This window comes from Histoplasma capsulatum, genomic scaffold (assembly GCF_000149585.1).
Source record: "Histoplasma capsulatum NAm1 scaffold_2 genomic scaffold, whole genome shotgun sequence".
In the NCBI taxonomy this organism is placed as follows: Eukaryota; Fungi; Ascomycota; class Eurotiomycetes; order Onygenales; family Ajellomycetaceae; genus Histoplasma; species Histoplasma mississippiense.
In genome coordinates this window covers 918,365-937,836 of record NW_001813981.1, presented here as the reverse complement: position 1 = coordinate 937,836, position 19,472 = coordinate 918,365, and the positions used below count along the sequence as shown (strand labels likewise).

Here is a 19,472-nt window from a genome sequence, read left to right as displayed (position 1 = left end):
TTATACCAAGTTCTATACAATTTACGGAGTACCTAAAAACCATATATCCGATCGAGGTTCGCTGTTTACAAGCCATTACTGGTCCACCTTTTGTTACATGCTAGGCGCACGCCGGAAACTTTCGACAGCCTTTCACCCTCAAACAGATGGCCAAACGGAACGACAGAATCAAACCTTGGAACATTATCTCCGATGCTTTGTCAACTATCATCAAGATGACTGGGCACGCTGGATACCACTAGCACAGTTTGTTTACAATACCTCTCAACATGCCTCTACTGGAATAGCACCCGCGGAAGCCTTAATGGGATATCGACCTGATTTGAAAATTAACGTCAGCAAACCACCACAACCGGTTGCCATACATGCTGCTAGCCGCGCGAAACATATTGAGGAAACACGCCACAAGCTCATCGAGAACCTACAAAAAGCGCGACAAGCACAGAAAACCTATTACGATGCAAAACATAAGCCTCAACAATTTAAAATAGGTGACTACGTCATGCTCAATGCAAAAAACCTCCGATTACTACGCCCGGTTCGTAAACTCGACCATAAATATGTTGGACCCTTCAAGATTCTGAATACCATCGGAAAACAAGCGTACAAACTGGAACTGCCACCTTCATATAGAAACATCCATCCTGTATTCCATGTTTCTTTATTGGAGCCATACAACCGCAGGAATGGAGCTTTACCAGAACCAGGACCGGAACTTGTCGACGGCGAAGAAGAATACCAAGTTGAGGAAATTCTTGAAAAACGACAACGAAAAAACAAACCTCCGGAATATCTTGTGAGATGGACAGGTTGGGGACCGAGTGGTGATACATGGGAACCGGAAGAAAACATATTAAACACTCAGGCATTCGAAATCTTCCTTGAACAAGAAAATGAACGACAAATACAAAACCAACATACTCCCAAACGCCAAAAGCGCGAATCTCAAGTTGAAAAACGCTAGAAGCGCAAATCTCACCCAATACTCCTTCCGGTATTCGTAAATTACCGGCACCCATTTTGGGCGCAGAGGTATAGGCAAATGCCTATCCCACAGAACATTTGCCTCCTCACTCCTCCCCTCCCCCATCAACCTACCCATTCTCCGGCACATCCGGTTAACGAAGGCATTCCCCCCCATCTTCTCCCCCCACTCCTCCACCGTCCGGGGCACCCGCTCCCCCTGCTCCACAGACGCCAATGGCACTGCGGCCACCGGCGCCTTCACAACCTCCTCCATTGGCTCTCCAGCCAGCTCCTCTCCCGTCAACTCCTCTCCAATCAACCCCTCCGCCACGGAGCCCCCGGAGCTCAACACCTCCAAAACCCCCACATCCTCCTCCACACCCTCCTCTTCCTCTAACACCTCTGCCCTGGAAGGACCAGGCACAACGTTCGCACGGAATCCGACTGTTGTACGTCACGAGATTAGGGTTAAAGCTAGGGCAACAGAACAAGCGAACAGCGAATGATGCTATACTGGAACAAGCTAGTGAAGCATGTGACCACGCTAATAACGCCACTGACAGAGAACACCAACAATAATACGCGAAGAACAACTTACTTAAAATCGGGATATCCGAGGGAGCCCATTTCAACAAAAGGGGGGGGGAGGGAGAACGAAAATTTTATTGAATTAAGAACGAAAAATCGCAGCAGGAGGGCAAAGAGTTTTGATGATGGTCAAGTTAAAAAAGAAGAGAAATTTTCAAAGGAAAAGAAATTCTTTTTGTTTCTCTGCACGCAACCCCTAGCAACCAAAGAATCCACCAATTCTACCTCATTAAGGAATCGATAAGAACGCGTATACAAGCTATTGAGAGGACGCGATCGATACACTGCTATCAACAAGCGGCACTTACAATACGGAAATGCAGACATCTACTAGCAAGCAATCTATACAATCGCTGAGGGCAGCTCTTATAAAAAAGGGGGGCAATTGTAATGCACTCGTTTATTATTTCCTTATTATTATATTATCTTTGTTTATATCTTCGTCTATTCTTACCTCTTTCCATTATACTCTCGCTACCACTATTTCTATATGTATATATATATGGATGCATGTATTTCGCACATCTTCTTTCTCTTTCTTTTTCTCTTCAGCGATTAGCTACAACTACAACTTCAACTATACTACTACTATAATTATTATTACTATTATCTTCTACTACACTATATACTATCTTCTACTATTCACTCTTCACACTGTCATCACCCCTCACACCAAGGCGCTACCTGGTGGCCGCATTACCCATTCGGCCACCGGGGCAATAAAATGTATAAATTCTGTAAATTAATATCATTAAACAGATTAAGAACTGAAGAGTGATGAAAAGATTTCATGAATTTGAATTTAATACTCTCTAAAGATGAAATGTCTATAAGAAGTTCATTGACAGATTGCTTTCACTTTACATCTGTTTTTATACTAACTAATAAAAAAAATCAGTCAATCAATTAAAAGAAGTATTGAAGAATTGAAAATTATCTGTAGAAGTCATATTTCTATTTTAATAAATCTTTTAAAACAAATGAGAAACAAAGCAATTCTTATATACACTGATAGCTCAAAATATGAGAAAACATGCAATCATGGAGATGGAATAGCATATTCAGAAAATGATAAAAACTATATTCTTGATTCTTAGCAAATTGAAAAAGAGTCAGAAGTTTTTAATGCTGAATTATTTGCAATTTCAAGAGCTTTTAAATTGGTTGAGATGAAGATTGAACAATGGAAAAGATTTGAGCATATTTGGATATTCTCTGATAGTCAAGCTAAGCTTAAAAGACTTCAAAGTAATAAAATCAGCAGTGGACAGTCAATGTTAGAGTTGATTTTGAAAAGTCTTCAAAATATTCAAAGAAAAATCTCATTCAATTGTTCTATTCATCTTCACTGGGTGCCTGCTCATATGGGTATATATGGCAATGAAATGGCTGATAAAGCTACAAAAAAAGCAACTGAATTAGAAGTCTGCTTTCAAAGAATTGTAATATGGGCTTATATTAAGAGAAAAATAAGAGAATCATGTTTGCAAAAATGGCATGATATCTGGTTTTTACAAAAAAAAAGTGTACATTATTCCAGGTTTAAAACTAAGCTAAAATGGAAAGCTTGCTCAATAAAATGTAAAAAGAATCTTTTTGCTACAATAATGCAGCTAAAGCTTAGATATGGTTATTTTAAATTATATTTAACAAAGATTAGAAATGATTTAAGTGATTTATGTTCAGATTACCAGTTATATGAAAACCCAGAGCATCTTCTTTTACTTTGTACAAAGCATATAGAGTTAAGATTGAGATTGAGAGAGAAGTTTGAATTGATACAGTTAAATTTAAAACTTTTGTTCAATACAAAAACTGGAATTTTGATTTTGACTTGTTTTGAAAAGTTTGATTTGTAAATGCTTTCTTTTTTTTTTAATAGCTGCTGTTTTTTATACTTTTTATTTCATTTGATTTGAATTGAATGTATTGATCTGTTGTTATTCTTTTGACATTCTTTCTTAAATTAAATAGTTTGAATAGTTGTTTGATTCTGAGCTAGAATTCTGCTATTGCATGTATTAAATTGACTTTGTATATTAGCTTATTCTTAAGTTGAAAAATCCTGGAGGATTTCAGGTAGATGTCATAGTCACTGACTGCATGCATCTATAATAGAAGGATAATAATAATAATAATCTATTTTAAAGTGAATAATAATTGCATCTGCAGTGGACATGAGAAGATTTCAAGATTGCAGAATGTGTAGAATAGAAAATGTGAGATAGAAAATGTGAAATAGTGAAGAGATATCAACAAATCAAATTACATAGAATTTAGTATGAGAAATTATTGGTTGATACTTCAAAGCTAACAGCTTAGTTGTTACACTAATAGTATTGCACTAATTGTATCCTAGTGGCCAGATGAGGGGATAGTGGAAATTGTTGGGGGGATTGGATTGGGTGATTCGTACCCTCCATACTAGTGGCCTAACAGAAATTCTATCAGCACTCAGGCTACTTAGTCATCCATCCTCATGGTGGTTCGGACCAAAGCCGAGCAAAAAACTGGTTAATATTGGTTCTCGCTACTCGCCCCATCAACCGTTCCAAAAAACTAAATAATGTACTTCTCATTGACTCTTCCGTTTCTTATTTGTCCTTTTTATGGGCGGATTGATGGTGAACCGCTTTGCTTCTGTATCGTTCTCAGTCTTATCCCTTGAAACTTCTAAACCGTCAAGCCAGCCCAGAAAGAGCTATTAGTTCTCTATGATTTATACTTTACTATAAAAAGAACTGACGCGAAACTTCGATCTTTACGAGAAAATAAACTTATTGATCGATCACCTCTAACTAAAATCGACACTGAACAGCAAAAGTAGAAGTAACAGCAAAAGCAAAAAAATAAACGTACTACTATTATTATCGACAGGAAAGACAAGAAGCACACGCCGCTCAATATGACTACAATTGCGATCCTCATATTCACCTCAAATGGAGATTGGATGAACCACAAGACAACGCTCTGACCATTGCAATGCCGAAAGAACGAACTTAACAAAGCGATGCCGAACACCAGTGAAATGCAGAGTCTCTCAAAAACCCGACATGACCTGATATTTATTCTGGGTTCACCGAATCGTCATTTGCTTGGCCATTTGGCTTCCCTTGGACCCAACGGCTCCCTCTCTTGAAGCAGCAGCCGTGGTGCCAGGCTTCCGCTCGAAAACTTTCCAGAATTTGAGACTCTCATCGGCAGCTAGAGAAGAAAAAGTTAGCGAAGGGAGGAATTAACCGGAATGCTGCATTCCTTATATATAAAACATACCAGCAGTAGCTAACATTTGCCCGTCGGGACTGAGGCAGCTGTGGAGCACACGTGTTTCATGAGCAGGAATTTCCACATTACGAACAAGGGAAGGATAGCTCCAGATGCTCAGGGAGTTATCAGGAAAACCGCTGGAGCTCACAAGCTCACGGTAGTGGTTACTCCATCGAAGGCTCGTGACCTGGGAACCGGTGTCGATGCTGTTAGTGCGAGCGCCAGTGGTGGTGTTCCAGAAATGGATGTGGCGGTCATAGGATCCACCTCCTGTAGCAAGGAGGTTCAATTGCCACGGGCACCAGCTAAGAGCCTTCACAGCGGCGCGATGGTTGGTCTTGGTGAATTTGGGTGCGCTCAGAAATCTTGCGTCCCAGATGGAGACGAGGTTGTCATTTCCTCCGGTAGCAAGTTGGGCGCCATCGGACCGCCATTCGAGGCCACAGACTTCGGATGTGTGGGAGACAAGTTCAGCAGTCTTGTGCTGGGCGATGCGAACATCATGGTTGAAAATAAGGCCACTTCGTGCCCCAGTGGATAGGGTGTGCTTGTTCCATCCCATGACACCAACACGGGTCTCATGGCCGAACATGCTCCTCAGCTTGGTGCCCTCCTCAACGTCCCAAATCTGGACTTCTCCTGTGCCGAGCCCGACGCCCACATAAGCTCCATCACCACTCCATTTCACGCTGCTGACATAGGTATCGGGGGATGTTTCTAAAAGACAGTTGACGGAACCGGTTTCCGCCGACCAAACATACACGTTGCGCTCGAGACCGATTGCCACCTGGTTGCCCGAACTCCAATCCAGCAGGTTAAGGTAGTAATCATCAACAAGGCCAGGGGCATCCAAAACACGCTCTGGAGCCGTTTGAACTCGTCGTCTGAATTGCGCAGATTGAGAGTTGGCTGGTTTGAGAGGGCGGTTGTACTGGGAGCGGAGGTCGATTGGTTTGGATGATTCTGGTGGAGGAGGTTTGAACGCAAGGATGCGAGTGTTGAGGGAGATGTCGCATGCGGAGGCAAGGGATGATTTGTATGCAACGGCATCTGGCGCAGGGCGAGAATAGGTAGTGTTGTCGTGGTCGTCCAGGCCCAGATTTTCCAAGGCACTTGCGATGTCGTCATCGTTTTCCCTGCTGCCAATATGAAACGCGCTAGCGGCATTTGCTAGCACTGCAGAGCCTTCGCTAGTTTTTGGCCGTTGGTGCTCGTCTGGCTTGGCAGTTCCCGCAGTCGCGAGACCCTCGCTGGCCGATCGATTCGGAATGAAGCGGTCGGCCGTATTATGTGGAAGACGAATAGTTGTCTTTGAAGTTCTTGAACGGAAAGCAGGCTCCTTTTTTTTAGTTGGCGTCTGACCGGTGGCTGGACCAGTTCCAGTCAACGTCCAATCAGAAACACCCAGTTCCAAATGTCGGGGAGATTTTCTAGTTTTGGCAATATTCGACTTTGGAGAATCTCGGTGGGTTCTTGACACCGTTCTCGAAATAGATCTGGCGAAATGGGAGGAGAGATTACCGCCATACACTGACTGAGCAGCCACATAAGTTGAATCGGATGATTGCCGTGGAGGGGTGAAGGGAGAGGAGTGGTTTGACACATTGGTGGCTATACTAGTGGTTCTAGATCTGGGCGACGGTGTCAGGGGCATCCTCCCACCAGCGGTCTTGGAGGAGAACAGTCCATGGTGACTCTTCAGAGGGGTTGAGACGGTGGCAGTAGCCATTTTATGCTGAGAATTCCAGTATACTCAAGCTACTCCAAACCACAAACGAGTGCAGATGAGATATCAAAATTCAACACTCGAGGTGTTTCCCAGAATAGCTAGACGCTTTTTTTGCAGAGAAGCAATGGTAGGAAAGCTCCAGTAAGGTATGGATATAACTACTTGAATAGCTATACTCGACAAAGATAGATGGGTTGAATGCGTGAACACAGAGCATAAACGAGTAGAGAATATACAGATGTAAGCGGATACAGAGAGATATAGGAGGAGGGAAATGATTCTATGGAGAATAGAGATGCAGAGAAGATGGAAGAAAAGAAGCAGACGAGGCAGTCGATTCCCGCTCGGATTTAAATATTTACATCGATTAGCGTCCTTCGATCGCTACGGCAACCGGTGCTGAGATAAGCCATGTCCGCATCGGATCTAGCGCACCTCACCAAGCCTCTAGTCAAAGTTTGCGCCAAGACTTTCGCTGCCGGGATAACTGTCGCATCGGACCCAACCTCATGAAACAAACGTTCTCAAAATACCACGGATGCGCATGTCACTGTTCAACGCCATGTTTCTACTGTATCCTATGTGACCATCAAACTTCTCCTCTGTGGTTTTCTCGTTTAACCGGTTTTGTTACCTTTCTGTGTCTAATGGCACATGAACTTTCAACCCCAACAACTCCATCTGTTGCTGGTGGCTCACACCCAGTAGCCCAGGCTGCACAGTTGGGAGCCAGTAGTGGTAACAACTGGGGCGGCTCTTCGGCACTGGCTAATTCGAGCATGGCATCCACAACGTCATTATCGCCATCTGCGCTACAAACCAATAACAATTCCTATCTTATGCCCACTAGTCCCCCCAAAAGCCGCCGTGGGAGCAATGATGGCTATCGTCCCGCAGTTAAGAGGTCGACCGGAAACCCTCCTGCATGTCTCGTAAATGCGTCGGTCACATACTGTGGGAACAATCAAATATATGCTTTTGGGGGCTTCGATCAGTATACTGATGAAGGTTAGGAAGAGTTGGCCTGCGTTGTGCAAGATTATTTTCAACCTGAAGTGGTGCTGATATGTTAACGAGTTGTCTACAGTTTACAACCATGTTCTCCGGTTAGATCTTACAACTCTTAGGTGGAATCTGGTTGATAATTACGGAGACATTCCAGGTGTCAGGATGGGTTGGTTTTTCGACTTTTTACTTGTTGTACCCAAGCAATTACTGACATGGGAGATTACTTTAACTAGGACATACCGCGTCTCTTTATCAAGGAAATAAGCTAATAGTGTTTGGCGGTGAGAACGAACACCGCGAATACCTCTCCGACGTTGTTATACTGGATATTACCACTTCCACTTGGGCATCACCTGAAATACGTGGCCCAATTCCTCGTGGAAGAGCGCGACACGCCTCTGTGATTTACGAAGATAAACTCTTTGTGATTGGAGGAATAACGGGGGGAATAACCGGCGAGACTAATGTTATTCTGGACGATCTTTGTTATCTTGACTTGAAAACATGGACTTGGTCTCGTTAAGTGGAGCTTCGTGGCTCGTTTTGATCACACTGCATGGTTCAGGGGTGGTCGCCTCTGGGTTTTTGGGGGTCTCGGATCAGATATGAGCGTGGTACGGACCTGTGGTGGTTGGACTTGAAAGGCAGCCCGTCTCTCGGGATATCATCCTCACAAGGTACCGTCGAATCCCCAGGAACTCTTGTTAGGATGGCTCAGAGCCCAGGAGCCCAGTATAGTCCTCCTCCCGCCCTGCAAGGTCGGCCCTGGCGGATATGCTGCCAACTCAGCCAGTGTGCAGGTTAGAACGTTGAGTCGTCGTAAGTTGCTCACAGCTCCTGGCGCGATTTCTTCACTCAAGTTTCACGCCGGTCCTCACGTACCCACCACGCTGCTTTCCGGCACGCACTTCCATGTGTTTTCATCTGGTGTCCTTCTCGACATTGCCACGCCTTCAGAAACAGTCCGACCCTGGGATTGCAATCTGGCTTCTCTGGAGCTTGACTCGTTAAAGTGGCATCGTCTGGCAGACGGGCCGGAAATTTTCAAATCCGGATACCGATGGCATTATTGTTGTTTAAATGAGGACGGCACCAGAGCGTGGCTTCTGGGATGTAGCCTTGAGGCTCCAAATGCCACTGGTGCTGGCGACGAAAACCGCCTAAACCAAGTACTCCCCATCAATCTCGAACGGTATGGCCTCCTTGGAAATCACCTTACCTTTGAAAATTCAGAGCAAGCCAGACTACTTTCATCAGAACGGCAAGAGGCGCCACGCTGCAGCGGGCTGGGAGCCGATTTGGTTGCGGTATTCGATCAACCTCCTGAATCTGGGAGTGGAACGGATTTCATAATCACGGCAGACCGTGACGACGATCCACACCATACAGAACTTGGTGATTCGACAATATCAGTGTCTTCTTCTCATGTCCAATCCACATATCTCCGTGACCTCGAATCAGTATCCCGGCCCATCCACGTTCACAGGATAATCTTACAAGCTAGGTGGCCGCACTTCAAGCGTCTTTATTCTGCTCAAATGGCAGAGTACCATACGAAAAAGATGCATATACCTGAACCGTATTCTGTCGTTCGTGCTTTTCTTTACTATTTATACACGGACAGCATCGCTGGCCATCCGGAGTACTGTTCAGAAATCACCGAAGTGGCAGGGATGTTGGTAATGGCGAATCTCTACGACATGCCCAAACTCCGCTTGCTCTGTGTCAATAGACTCAGTCGGGAACTGGACGTCGACAATGCAGCCATCGTTTGGGAGCGTGCCGGACGGACGAATGAAGGATGGCTGAAGCGCCGCGCTGCATCATTTTGTCTCGCAAACTGGGGCCGTGTTGTTAGAACGGAGGGGTTCCGTACCTTAAGCAGGCAGAGTCTAATGGAGCTGTGCGAAGTGGTGGATATGGAGGGGCGCGTGGTACCGGGCCATGAGCTTGAGCTTGTTGGTGAGTTGGATGGGTTTGGGTCAGGTGCAGATAGTAAGCAAATTCGTACCTCCCCTGGTGGTGCATCTGGGCCGGGCATGGAGGACCTTGATGAGGGTGACGGAGATGAGGATGATGGCATGGAGTTGTCATGAGTTAATAAGAAAGAAAATACTTACGAAAAGTTTCACATATGGGATGCTCTTCTGGTGGTTATGATATATTTGGGATTATCTTTTCGAATGTTTATGACTGCATGAATTGATGCGGCGTCTAATGGGTAACGAGCATGGTTTAATTGTTTCCACTTCGGCGATTTGTCATTTTTCATTTTCTTGTTCTTTATATTTTTCCAAGGCATTACAGGTTGTACTAGCATAGATTACAAGAGGATTATAGTTAGATATCGTACGTGGATTTAAAAAGGACCGTTATACATTATCGCCTCTCTGTTTCTCCCGTAGAGTTAAAAGTGTCCAGCGTAGATCAAATCATTGGGTCAGCGAGCCAGCCCGTGTAGGTTGCTCTCGATATAGTTATCCAGCTGTTACACCAGCATTCCCCTAGATTCAATCATGCTCTTCTGGGTAGCGGAAACCAGGATCGGTTCCTCCACAAAGCCTACTGGCTTGTCGTTGCGATTGTAGGGTAAAATATGGTACAGCCAAACGATGGATGGAGGAAAACATTGCTTTTCTCTGCTCCCCTTTCTAATATCGCATTTCAGGTGCAAACGCGGAATATAATTGGCTTTCTCGCGAACTATTTATCCAGCTCGGACGAGTTAGCTTTGACGGTGTCAGATCCAGATCACAACGAGCTCTTTGTGGAGAAGCGGGACTTGGAATGAATGGTTGGCATTGTTGCTGCTTGAATGAGATATACACTTATCCGCTGCGCTGTCCATGGTATTGACCTCTCTTTGAGTCTGTTGCTGTTTTCTTCCTTTTGACGAGAGAGAGAGAGTCATATTTTCTGGCCTGGATATTATCCCATATATGAAATAGAAAAAGGAAAACGAAGCATTATTTCTCCCTCTGGTATATGAAGTATATCAATCATGCACTCGATGACTTCCAAACTCATCTCTGACTTCCTCTGGTGATTCATGACAGCCAGGTAGGGAAATGATCCTAATTAACGAACCCCATTCCCTGGCCCTGCAATGTATTTTGTTAATAGCTAACACGTACTTCTCAACTCCTTTTGATTGTCCTCATTAGCTATCAAATTGAAGGGGCTATTGAAGCTGATGGCCGTGGCCCTCGATCTGGAATATTTTCTGCAGTATCCGCAGAAAGACCGCTGGTGGTTCCTCTAGAAAGATAGCTTACGGCTCTTACAATAGGACAGCTGAGAACTTGCGCTCCTAACATTTTGTAGAGAGCAAGCGTATCGATTCTCACTGTATACCCTGCTTATTTTGGGCTTACAGTTCCTCTCCTGATTTCCTTATCTTCCAAATTGACAAGACAAAGGATATTCTAATACACTACATCGAGAATATGAGGATGGATATATAGGTTCCCGAACTATTCCTCTTGGGGGGGACGAGAATGACACTAATAATGAGAATGGACTACAACACTATGTCAAATTTGTCAACGACCTTCTTGTGCCGGTATTGCTCTCTCCAATGATAACGTTGTTACATTGGGACATCCCCAGTGAGCTGCACAAGAGATTGCGTTTATAAAGATGAATTCGTAGATGATTTTGTCAACTATGCTCGTGTCGTCTCCAAGATACTGAGTCCTAAGTTAAGCATTGGATTACTTTCAATGAGCCCTGGTGCAGCTCGATTCTGGGGTATAATGCCGGTTTATTTGCTCCAGGATGTTCTCGTGACCGGTCCAAAAGTGCTGGGGATGATAGTAGCCGCGATCCCTGGATTGTTGGCCATAACCTCCTTGTTGCTCATGGTGTTGCCGTGAATATTTACAGAGAGGAGTTCAAGACCATTGATGGTGGGGAAATTGGCATTACCCTCAATGGTGAGTTTGACTTCTTCTATAGGACAGCTGTGAGGGGAAAACATTTGTCAGGATATCAAAGCTGACATGACCAAATCTATCGGCGACTGGATTCTGCCCTGGGATCCCGAGAGCCTAGCCGATGTCGAAGCAGATAGCCGAAAACCCGAATTTTCCATCTCATGGTTCGCAGGTCCTATCTACTTTTGCAAATGCCCAGACAGCATTCTCAGGCAGTTAGGAGACCCCCTGCCAGCCTGGACAGAGGAAGATCGCGCCCTCGTCCAAAGCAGCAACGATTTCTACTGCATGAACCACTACCGCGCGCATTTCATCAAGAATAACGGTGGTGAGTCGGACCGGACCCTGATGATTTCTATGGGAATATAGAGACCTTGATGGAAGGAAGGAATGAAAGCGCGGTCGGACCCGAGACTCAGTCCGAATGGTTACTCCCGTACCTGTTGGGTTTTAGGAAGTTGTTGAAGTGGCTGAGTGATCGATATGATCGACCTAAGATCTAAGTCGCGGAAAATGGGACTAGTTTGAAAGGTGAGAATGAGTTGTCGTTGGAACAGTTCCAGGACGATGAGTTCCATTATTGAGTATCTCTGTGGATATATCGGGGCAATAGCTGATGCGTATACATACGTTGGATAATGTCGACGTGAGAGCATATCTGGCGTGGGGCTTGATGGAGTATGTTTTGACAAATCTATATTTTCATCATGATTTAGTATTATGTATTTAATTAATTGGATGGCTGACCTTTACATCTCTCTAATATAACAACTTCGAGTGGTCGGAAGGCTACATTACTCGATTTGGATACCCGAAGAGGAGCGCCAAGTAGATTGGGAGGGTTTTCGACAAGTATATCAATCAAGAAACCAGAGCTGATTGAGTTGGGAGGACTCAAGGAATCCCAGAAACCCCGCTTAGTGTGTTTCTCTCTGGCCATTGTTAACCCAGTGTTATGTCTTTACATAAACGTGTAGAGAGAAGGAATGGGCAAGACTGTAGACTCTTCTATTTTAAGAGGCTGCTCCGAATTCATCGACAGAAATACAGAACAGCGTTGGATTATGACGATATAGAGCTAACGGGAAAGTAACTGAAAGAACCTGTTAGCACAAAGTCATAGTTCCCGTCGAACTACTAATTTGTCGAGAGTATCAACGAATTCCATTATAATTCTTATTTGGGACGGAGAGAAACTGTGTACATACTTTACTTAGACAGTTACTAATCTGCGCATCACGGAACTGAATAATTATATATAAATAATCATTTTCTGTCACTATTTTTTATATCTTTGCTCTCCCAGTATATGCTCCACACTTGGCCTTAAATCCATTGTTGGGTATCTGGATCGAATCCTATGATATCAAGCTCGATATTCAAGCTCTTTAGCATCATATCCATGGTAAAACTCTGTGTGGGGTAAAAGTCAGTGGGAAGTAGTAAAAAATACAATTAATACAAGGCAAGAAGAAAATCACTTAAAGGGGCAACTTAAAGGGGCAAATGATCAAGCAAACCTCATCCTCATCGCTTTCCCCGTTTCTGCCTCTGTTTCCATTTTTGCTCGCACTCGTACCCTCGTGAACCTCGATCTCACCCTCGATCTCTGCCCTCCCTCTCTCAGCCTCCTCCACATCACTCCCAACATTTTGGTCATCGTAATCCCACCCCGCCCTCCTCTCCTGGGCCTTTCTCATATTCTCTCTCCAACCTTTAACGCCACCCATCCTTTTCACCCTCTCTTCTGCTCCAACAAACAGTTCCTCCGCCGCCTCCCGGCTCACCCTCTTCCACTTGGCGATCAGAATTTCAAGCTCCGCATCTTGCCCGGACTGCTCGAGCTTTAGAGCCTGTGTAGCGAGATCAAGTTCCCTGCGTAGTTTTGCAAGGCGGGTGGTCAGGGCAGAGTGCTGCTTCTGGAGAGTGACGAGTTCAGGAGATGCGCTTGGTGATGGTGTCGATGATGTGGTGGAAGCGCTGGCACGTGGCGCGGTTGGTGGGATTGTGGTGGGTCTTTTAATCACCGCGGATGGGGTGCACGGGCTGTTAATGATGCTCTGTGTTGTTTGTGTGTTTCTGGGGGTAGTTGTGTGAGCAGCAGCGGCTTTAATCGGCTCTTCTAATTTTATTAAGCTGTCTGGTTTCTCTACACCGTATTCTGCAGATGTGTTTTGGACTTGTTTGCGGAGCGGAGATTTGAATGGCTTGGAAAGCGTGGATGTTGCTTGGTCAAGCCGACGGCGTTTTGCTGCTTGGAATGACATATTGTGTTTTCAAACCGGGCTTCGACTCAATGGTTCGCATATACTAATTCTGATACCACTAGTTAAGGTTTCAAAATCATATGCTAAATGTTGCTACTGCGTAAACATCACAATTCAACGTTGACTTGAAGTTACATGAATGCGCGGGCTTCACACTGGTGGCTGATAAGATAAGGAACTTGTCGGGAGGTCACAACCTCATTAGCCTCATCACATGACTATTTTAAACCCCCTAACCGATTGACTTCCAATATAGGCTACTAATTCCAGCAAATTGATGTGCTGGGACCAATGAATGCTCTTAAGCTAGTGGGAGCAATGGGATGAATGGAGTCAATCATTCAGCCATGTTGGATGCTCAAAAGAATACTGGGATGTGTGGTCTCCAATTGATGAAGCATTTGAGGAAGGCGTGCAGAAGTACTAATCAGTGGGAATGGAGAGTAGATGAGTTTGAGAGGGAGGAAATGACCTCTTTTATGATGTGTCAAATGACGGCATTATAGCCAGAAGAGCGACCCATCTGAAGCGGTCCTAAAGTCAGAGCGGATGGTCAATGGTGAATTTGTGATATTGCTTCCCCGGCTTGGGGGAGGGGAAATTGCTTTTTTATTCCATTTTAAGCCTAGTGCGTAAATGAGTGTTGTGACGACACCAGTTAACACCCTCCAGGGCTGTCATCTGTACACGCCGTGCAGATGCAGTTCATTTACAACATAAAATAACTTCTTACCCCTCTCCTTTTCAATCATCATGGCCCCACGTCAAAAAGCATCAGACGTCAAACGTCAAGCGAAGCCAAACATCAGAAAGACAGCACAAGGTGAGCCACCCATGCTACGGCCAGACGCCTTTAACTGACCATTCGTTGATAGGGAAGCAGCCTCGAGGCGTTGAGAAAAACCAACCACGGAGACCTGTCCGCCGAAGTGCACGCCTGGATCAGAAATCTCTGTCTTGGGGAGGAAACGCGCAACAAAACCACTCTTATTCATCTCCATGTGGTAACACACTCAGGAAGAAGGTATGTTCCTTTACTCCTACTACTCTACGAAACTAACTGAAAGCCAAATCACAGCAAAATCTGTCTGCCTCTCTGCAAACTAAAGGCCTAAAGCGGAAGGGACCCCAAGAGTTCTGCATTCCAGCCAACCAATTTCAAAAGCGACCTCGAACATCTGCCGCTGGGGACACACCGGACCAGGAGGCCGCACGCGACGTCTACGAGAACAACGTTAACCCTATCCATTGGTGGACGCAGAGCGGTTTCTGGCCTAACGAATACTTCCATGAAGGGTACAACATGAGCCATCTCCTTCCAAGAAAGAAATCGACATCTTCTCTTTGCCGCAAACAGTCGGAATCTAGTTCTGTCGCCAGCTCTACCACACCCAGCGATCAAAAGCCAAGGGAAGAAAAGCATGCTCAATACAAGAAATCTCGCTATGGAGTCCTGCTTCAAACTAAAGGTATCTTTATGAGGAAATCGAAGCTAGATATAACCAATGGAAGCAAAGATCTTTGTCAACGCTTACTCGAGCTAGAGCAAACAATCCCTAAAGATTCACTATTTGAAGGTGGTGTATTTGATCAACTTTGTGAAATGATACAGAATCGAAATGAAGCCAAGGTTATTCAAGACATTTCTCGGTTGATTGTCCCTTCAGCACAAACTCTAGCCATATACGGCGCGAGACATCTCAATGTCTTGGTTGAAAGTGTCAATGAAGGATGGAATAACTCAGTTCCCATAACAAAACCGCGTCCGCAACCTGATTACTCTGTGGGATTTGGACGTGAGGCATTCACAGATGAACAGTTGCAGAGGCTTCAGCCTTTTGTCGGCAATCTGACAGACACATCTTACTTTATGGCGACATACTATCTGTACTTCCCATTCCTAACTTGTGAGGTTAAGTGTGGTGCGGCAGCACTTGATATTGCAGATCGGGAAAATTCCCACAGCACCGCCATTGCAGTGAGAGCTATCATTGAGCTATTTAAGCTTGTGAAGTGTGAACAAGAGGTTAATCGAGAGATCCTTGCTTTCTCAATCTCACATGATCACACAGCAGTAAGGATCTACGGTCACTATGCTATTCTTGAAGAAGAGAAGATAAATATCTACCGCCACCCAATCCACAAGTTTGATTTTACAGCTTTGGATGGCAAAGAGAAATGGACGGCGTACAAGTTCACAAGGAATATCTATGATATATGGATGCCAACTCATTTAAAAAAGATATGCTCAGTGATTGATCAGATACCCCTTGATGTGGATTTTGACATCTCACAGTCGGAACTTCAATACTCCCAACAATCCAACGCCGAATCAGTGCTTGCACTCGACAATGAGGACAGCGAGCCGAGTCAGCTGGGCTATATTGACTCAGCAGGTGTTACACCGACCACCTCCTTCGCTGAACAAACACAAGTATTCAAAAAGCCAAGGAAGAAGCAATAGCACCAAGATCTTCACTTACCATTTTCCGTAGCCTTGGTCATCTCCACCTGAGTATTCCTCGCCGCGCCCCTGTGCAGCTGTCATCCTCCGTTTGTATCAAGTTCCTCGCTAAGAAGGTTGTTGGCACTGCCCTGAAAGATGGTGCTACTACTGCAATGCTCTCTGCGGCGACCAAGACAAGTCATTGAGACCTGGCTTCGCCGCCTCCAAGGTCGGCGATGTTCTCAAAAAAATCGGTTGCAGGCTGGACCGAACCTCCTCCGGCTGATGCTGAGCCAACATACATAGTAACATGGGTTATAACGCCACCCAGAAACCCCTTCAGATAATCTTTAGTTAACTAGTAAATATAATACGGAGCATGTAACTACGCATAACTAGAAGAGTAATAACATGAAATGATATGATGAAGAATAACTAATTTATATAAATTGATTACATAAAGGACATCTAACTGCGAAGGACCGCTGGCTTTTTCGCTTGAGTCCTGCAGCTAATGACCAACCCCGCCAGCAACCCAGGCCGCGAAATCAGGATCGCCAGGTCCGGGGAAGAGACCTCTATCTTGTTCCCTTTGCGGGTCAGCAGCTGCGTCGCCAGGAGCCGCGGGATTATCAATGGGCCGTCCCGCGTCATTTCCAACTCTAGCTCCATCACGCACAGCATTGCCATCTCTCTGGCCAACACCTCGAAGCCCTCGTCGCTGTCGCACATACACGAGAACGATTAAAGTAGCTGCCAGTGCGAGGATTACAAGGCTATCAAAAATATCATCATCGATATCCATATCGAACTCGTCATAGTAGGTACTGTCATGATTACGTCTGGTAGGCTCTCTCCTGTCATCCGTTGCGGCGCCGCCATCTTCAGAAAGGATATTATCTGGTGCATCGGGATCGGATGGGTGTTTTGATTTGTGTTGGTTGAACTCTTTATCATCCTCTTCGTTGTAAGTGTTGAAAGCTTTAATCCATTCCTTCAATGATCGATGGAGTTTTGCGTCTAGAGGGAGAAGTTTCGTTAGCGGAGATCGAGCAAAGAATTTTCCTGGAAACAAACACAGATGATGAATATCGATAGACTACAACTGACCTGGTTCTGGTCGGATTGGATTAGCTTTTCCCCGCGTAATTCGATTCCAGAAACTCCTTATCCGTAACTTGATTAGGCTAAGCTTGACTGGCAAATAAGCTTCATCGTTCGTTTCAAGGGCTAGATCGTAGAATCTCTTCGCCATATGGAAATCCTGCTCAGTAGCATAACCGTTCTCATGCATCCAGCCTAGATTCCACAGCGCCTGGGCACTGTGATAGCCCTCCGCAGCCGAATGGTAACAGGTAAAGGCATTTTCAACCTCGCGCGGCGTTCCATAGCCGTGGAAATAGTAATCACCCATTTTCACAAGGGAATCCAGGTTTGATTGCCTTGCGGAACGAGTCCAGTATATAAGCGCCAAAGCAGCATTTCGGAGTACAGATGGTCGGCGATTCTGGGGTCGGCGCATAATATAATCAAGTGGCAGAACCGATCGCTGCTCATCCAGCAAGAAGGCCACATTTGTCTGGGCACTCTCGTACCCCTGTTCTGCAGCCATCATCGATGCAACCAATGCGGTTTCTTTATCGTCATTTTCGTAAGCCGTATTCGCCTCGTGGAACGAGGAATGGATGACCTCTGCCTCTTCAGCCACCATTTTGTAGTACGCTGTCGCCATACCACAGTGGCGATCTTTCCCTATCCCTTGGTCAGCGATTTCAGCAAGATAATAGAATGCTTCGATCCAACGATATCGAGCAGCTAGCTCAAAGTATCGAGTTGCGGTGGCTACATCGCCTTGGTCAAGGAATAACGCCCCAAGTTTGGTTTCAGAAGCCGGAAAGTCTTGCTCCGCTGCAGCCTTGAAATAAGACGCTGCTTTCATAACGTCTTGAGGTACGCCATATCCATCCAAATACATTATGCCTATGTAGTGCTGGCACATTGGATCTCCAAGCGCCCTGCCTCGTTGGAACCAAGTAATCGCCTTCGCGAAATGTTGATCAACCCCTTCCCCACGCAAGAACATGAGTCCAATATGTGCGGCCGCCTTAGCGGCGGTCTTTTCAATTCCCACGGGGTAGTTGGAGACAATTTTGCCGTCGTTTGTCCAGAATTTCTTGGCAACCAACCCAAAATATTTCATGGCTTTCCTCATATTTCTCTTCAAATTTCTTGAGCCATCATAATGCATCTTCCCCAATGTAAAAGTGGCCTTCACGTCACCTTTTTGCGATAAGAGATCCAAATATTCCAACACATCTTCAAGGTTTGAATCAGAACCTGAATGGTGGGACTCCTTATTTGCATTTGGACCGGAGCTCGAGACGCTTGCGCCCTCGCCGTACACACCACCTTCATCATCAGGCCAGCGATATGACTCTCTAGCCAGAATTTGGCCGCCGGGTGGGCCTGATCGATAATAAGTCATTGCTTGGTCGGCTACTTGTTTATAGTAATAGGCCGCTTGGTCACAATCGCGAGGTGTTCCGATACCTAGATACCGGCGAAACGCGACAGTCATTTGAGATCTTATGTTACCTCCCATAGCCGCAAAAGTATGATATAACAGCGCTTTGCCTTGATGTCGTTCAACCGCCCCCCCTATCCCTGTCGCATACATAAACCCAACCATGTACTGTGCAGTGCTATTGCCTTCCAGCGTGGCAAGTGATTTATACAACTCAAATGCCTTGGAGTAATTTCGCGGATGGGTAAAATTCCCGTAAAAGTTCATTTCTGCTAGAAGAAACAATGCGTCCGGGTTGTCTTGGCTCGCGGCTTCTTGAAGCAATGACACCGCCTGCTTAAGCTGAGGGGATAGCTTATCCGCGCGTTGTGTGTTGACGTTTATGGATGGACTATTCATGAATAATAAATAAAATGCCTCCTTCGCATAGTTTATTGCATGTCCAAGGAAACCAGAAGGCCGGTCACGTCTTTTGACAGGTATTTTCAGAGTATGGAGAATATCCCGCGCTGAATCAACAGCTTGCTGGCCTAAAATGAAAGTATACAGAAAAAATGTCATTAACTCGTTCAGCTTATCTCACAGTATCGCGCATTCTCCGCAAATACAAACTCACCCCTGGCTTCAGCATTTCTCTTCTTCTGATCAGGCCTTAGCCCAAGCCCATGTGGAAGTGTGGTTTCTGGAGTCGGAGAGGTTAGGACTATATCTGTAGTAACTCGGGCCCCTGCACGCTCATCCT

General features: G+C 45.3%; 6 protein-coding genes across 6 annotated transcripts; 2 read left to right on the top strand and 4 right to left on the bottom strand.

Moving 5' to 3' along the window:
- Positions 1-301: 301 nt before the first annotated feature.
- On the bottom strand, positions 302-1,881 carry HCAG_02378 (predicted protein; the record flags this gene model as incomplete). Its single annotated transcript, XM_001542157.1, has 4 exons — positions 302-317; positions 426-450; positions 922-1,410; positions 1,863-1,881. The coding sequence occupies 4 exons, from the start codon at positions 1,879-1,881 to the stop codon at positions 302-304; spliced, it is 549 nt and encodes a 182-aa protein (XP_001542207.1).
- A 2,749-nt stretch (positions 1,882-4,630) lies between these two features.
- On the bottom strand, positions 4,631-6,550 carry HCAG_02377 (hypothetical protein; the record flags this gene model as incomplete). Its single annotated transcript, XM_001542156.1, has 2 exons — positions 4,631-4,758; positions 4,828-6,550. The coding sequence occupies 2 exons, from the start codon at positions 6,548-6,550 to the stop codon at positions 4,631-4,633; spliced, it is 1,851 nt and encodes a 616-aa protein (XP_001542206.1).
- A 779-nt stretch (positions 6,551-7,329) lies between these two features.
- Positions 7,330-9,654, top strand: HCAG_02376 (conserved hypothetical protein; the record flags this gene model as incomplete). Its single annotated transcript, XM_001542155.1, has 4 exons — positions 7,330-7,558; positions 7,638-7,724; positions 7,792-7,958; positions 8,254-9,654. The coding sequence occupies 4 exons, from the start codon at positions 7,330-7,332 to the stop codon at positions 9,652-9,654; spliced, it is 1,884 nt and encodes a 627-aa protein (XP_001542205.1).
- A 1,667-nt stretch (positions 9,655-11,321) lies between these two features.
- Positions 11,322-13,760, bottom strand: HCAG_02375 (hypothetical protein; the record flags this gene model as incomplete). The annotated part of the gene is made up of 6 exons (XM_001542154.1): positions 11,322-11,520; positions 11,560-11,672; positions 12,124-12,187; positions 12,459-12,571; positions 12,702-12,737; positions 13,014-13,760. 6 exons carry the CDS (start codon positions 13,758-13,760, stop codon positions 11,322-11,324), a joined length of 1,272 nt encoding a protein of 423 aa, XP_001542204.1.
- A 753-nt stretch (positions 13,761-14,513) lies between these two features.
- On the top strand, positions 14,514-16,224 carry HCAG_02374 (predicted protein; the record flags this gene model as incomplete). Its single annotated transcript, XM_001542153.1, has 3 exons — positions 14,514-14,583; positions 14,636-14,784; positions 14,839-16,224. 3 exons carry the CDS (start codon positions 14,514-14,516, stop codon positions 16,222-16,224), a joined length of 1,605 nt encoding a protein of 534 aa, XP_001542203.1.
- A 493-nt stretch (positions 16,225-16,717) lies between these two features.
- Positions 16,718-19,361, bottom strand: HCAG_02373 (conserved hypothetical protein; the record flags this gene model as incomplete). Its single annotated transcript, XM_001542152.1, has 3 exons — positions 16,718-17,226; positions 17,317-19,260; positions 19,343-19,361. The coding sequence occupies 3 exons, from the start codon at positions 19,359-19,361 to the stop codon at positions 16,718-16,720; spliced, it is 2,472 nt and encodes an 823-aa protein (XP_001542202.1).
- Positions 19,362-19,472: the final 111 nt, after the last annotated feature.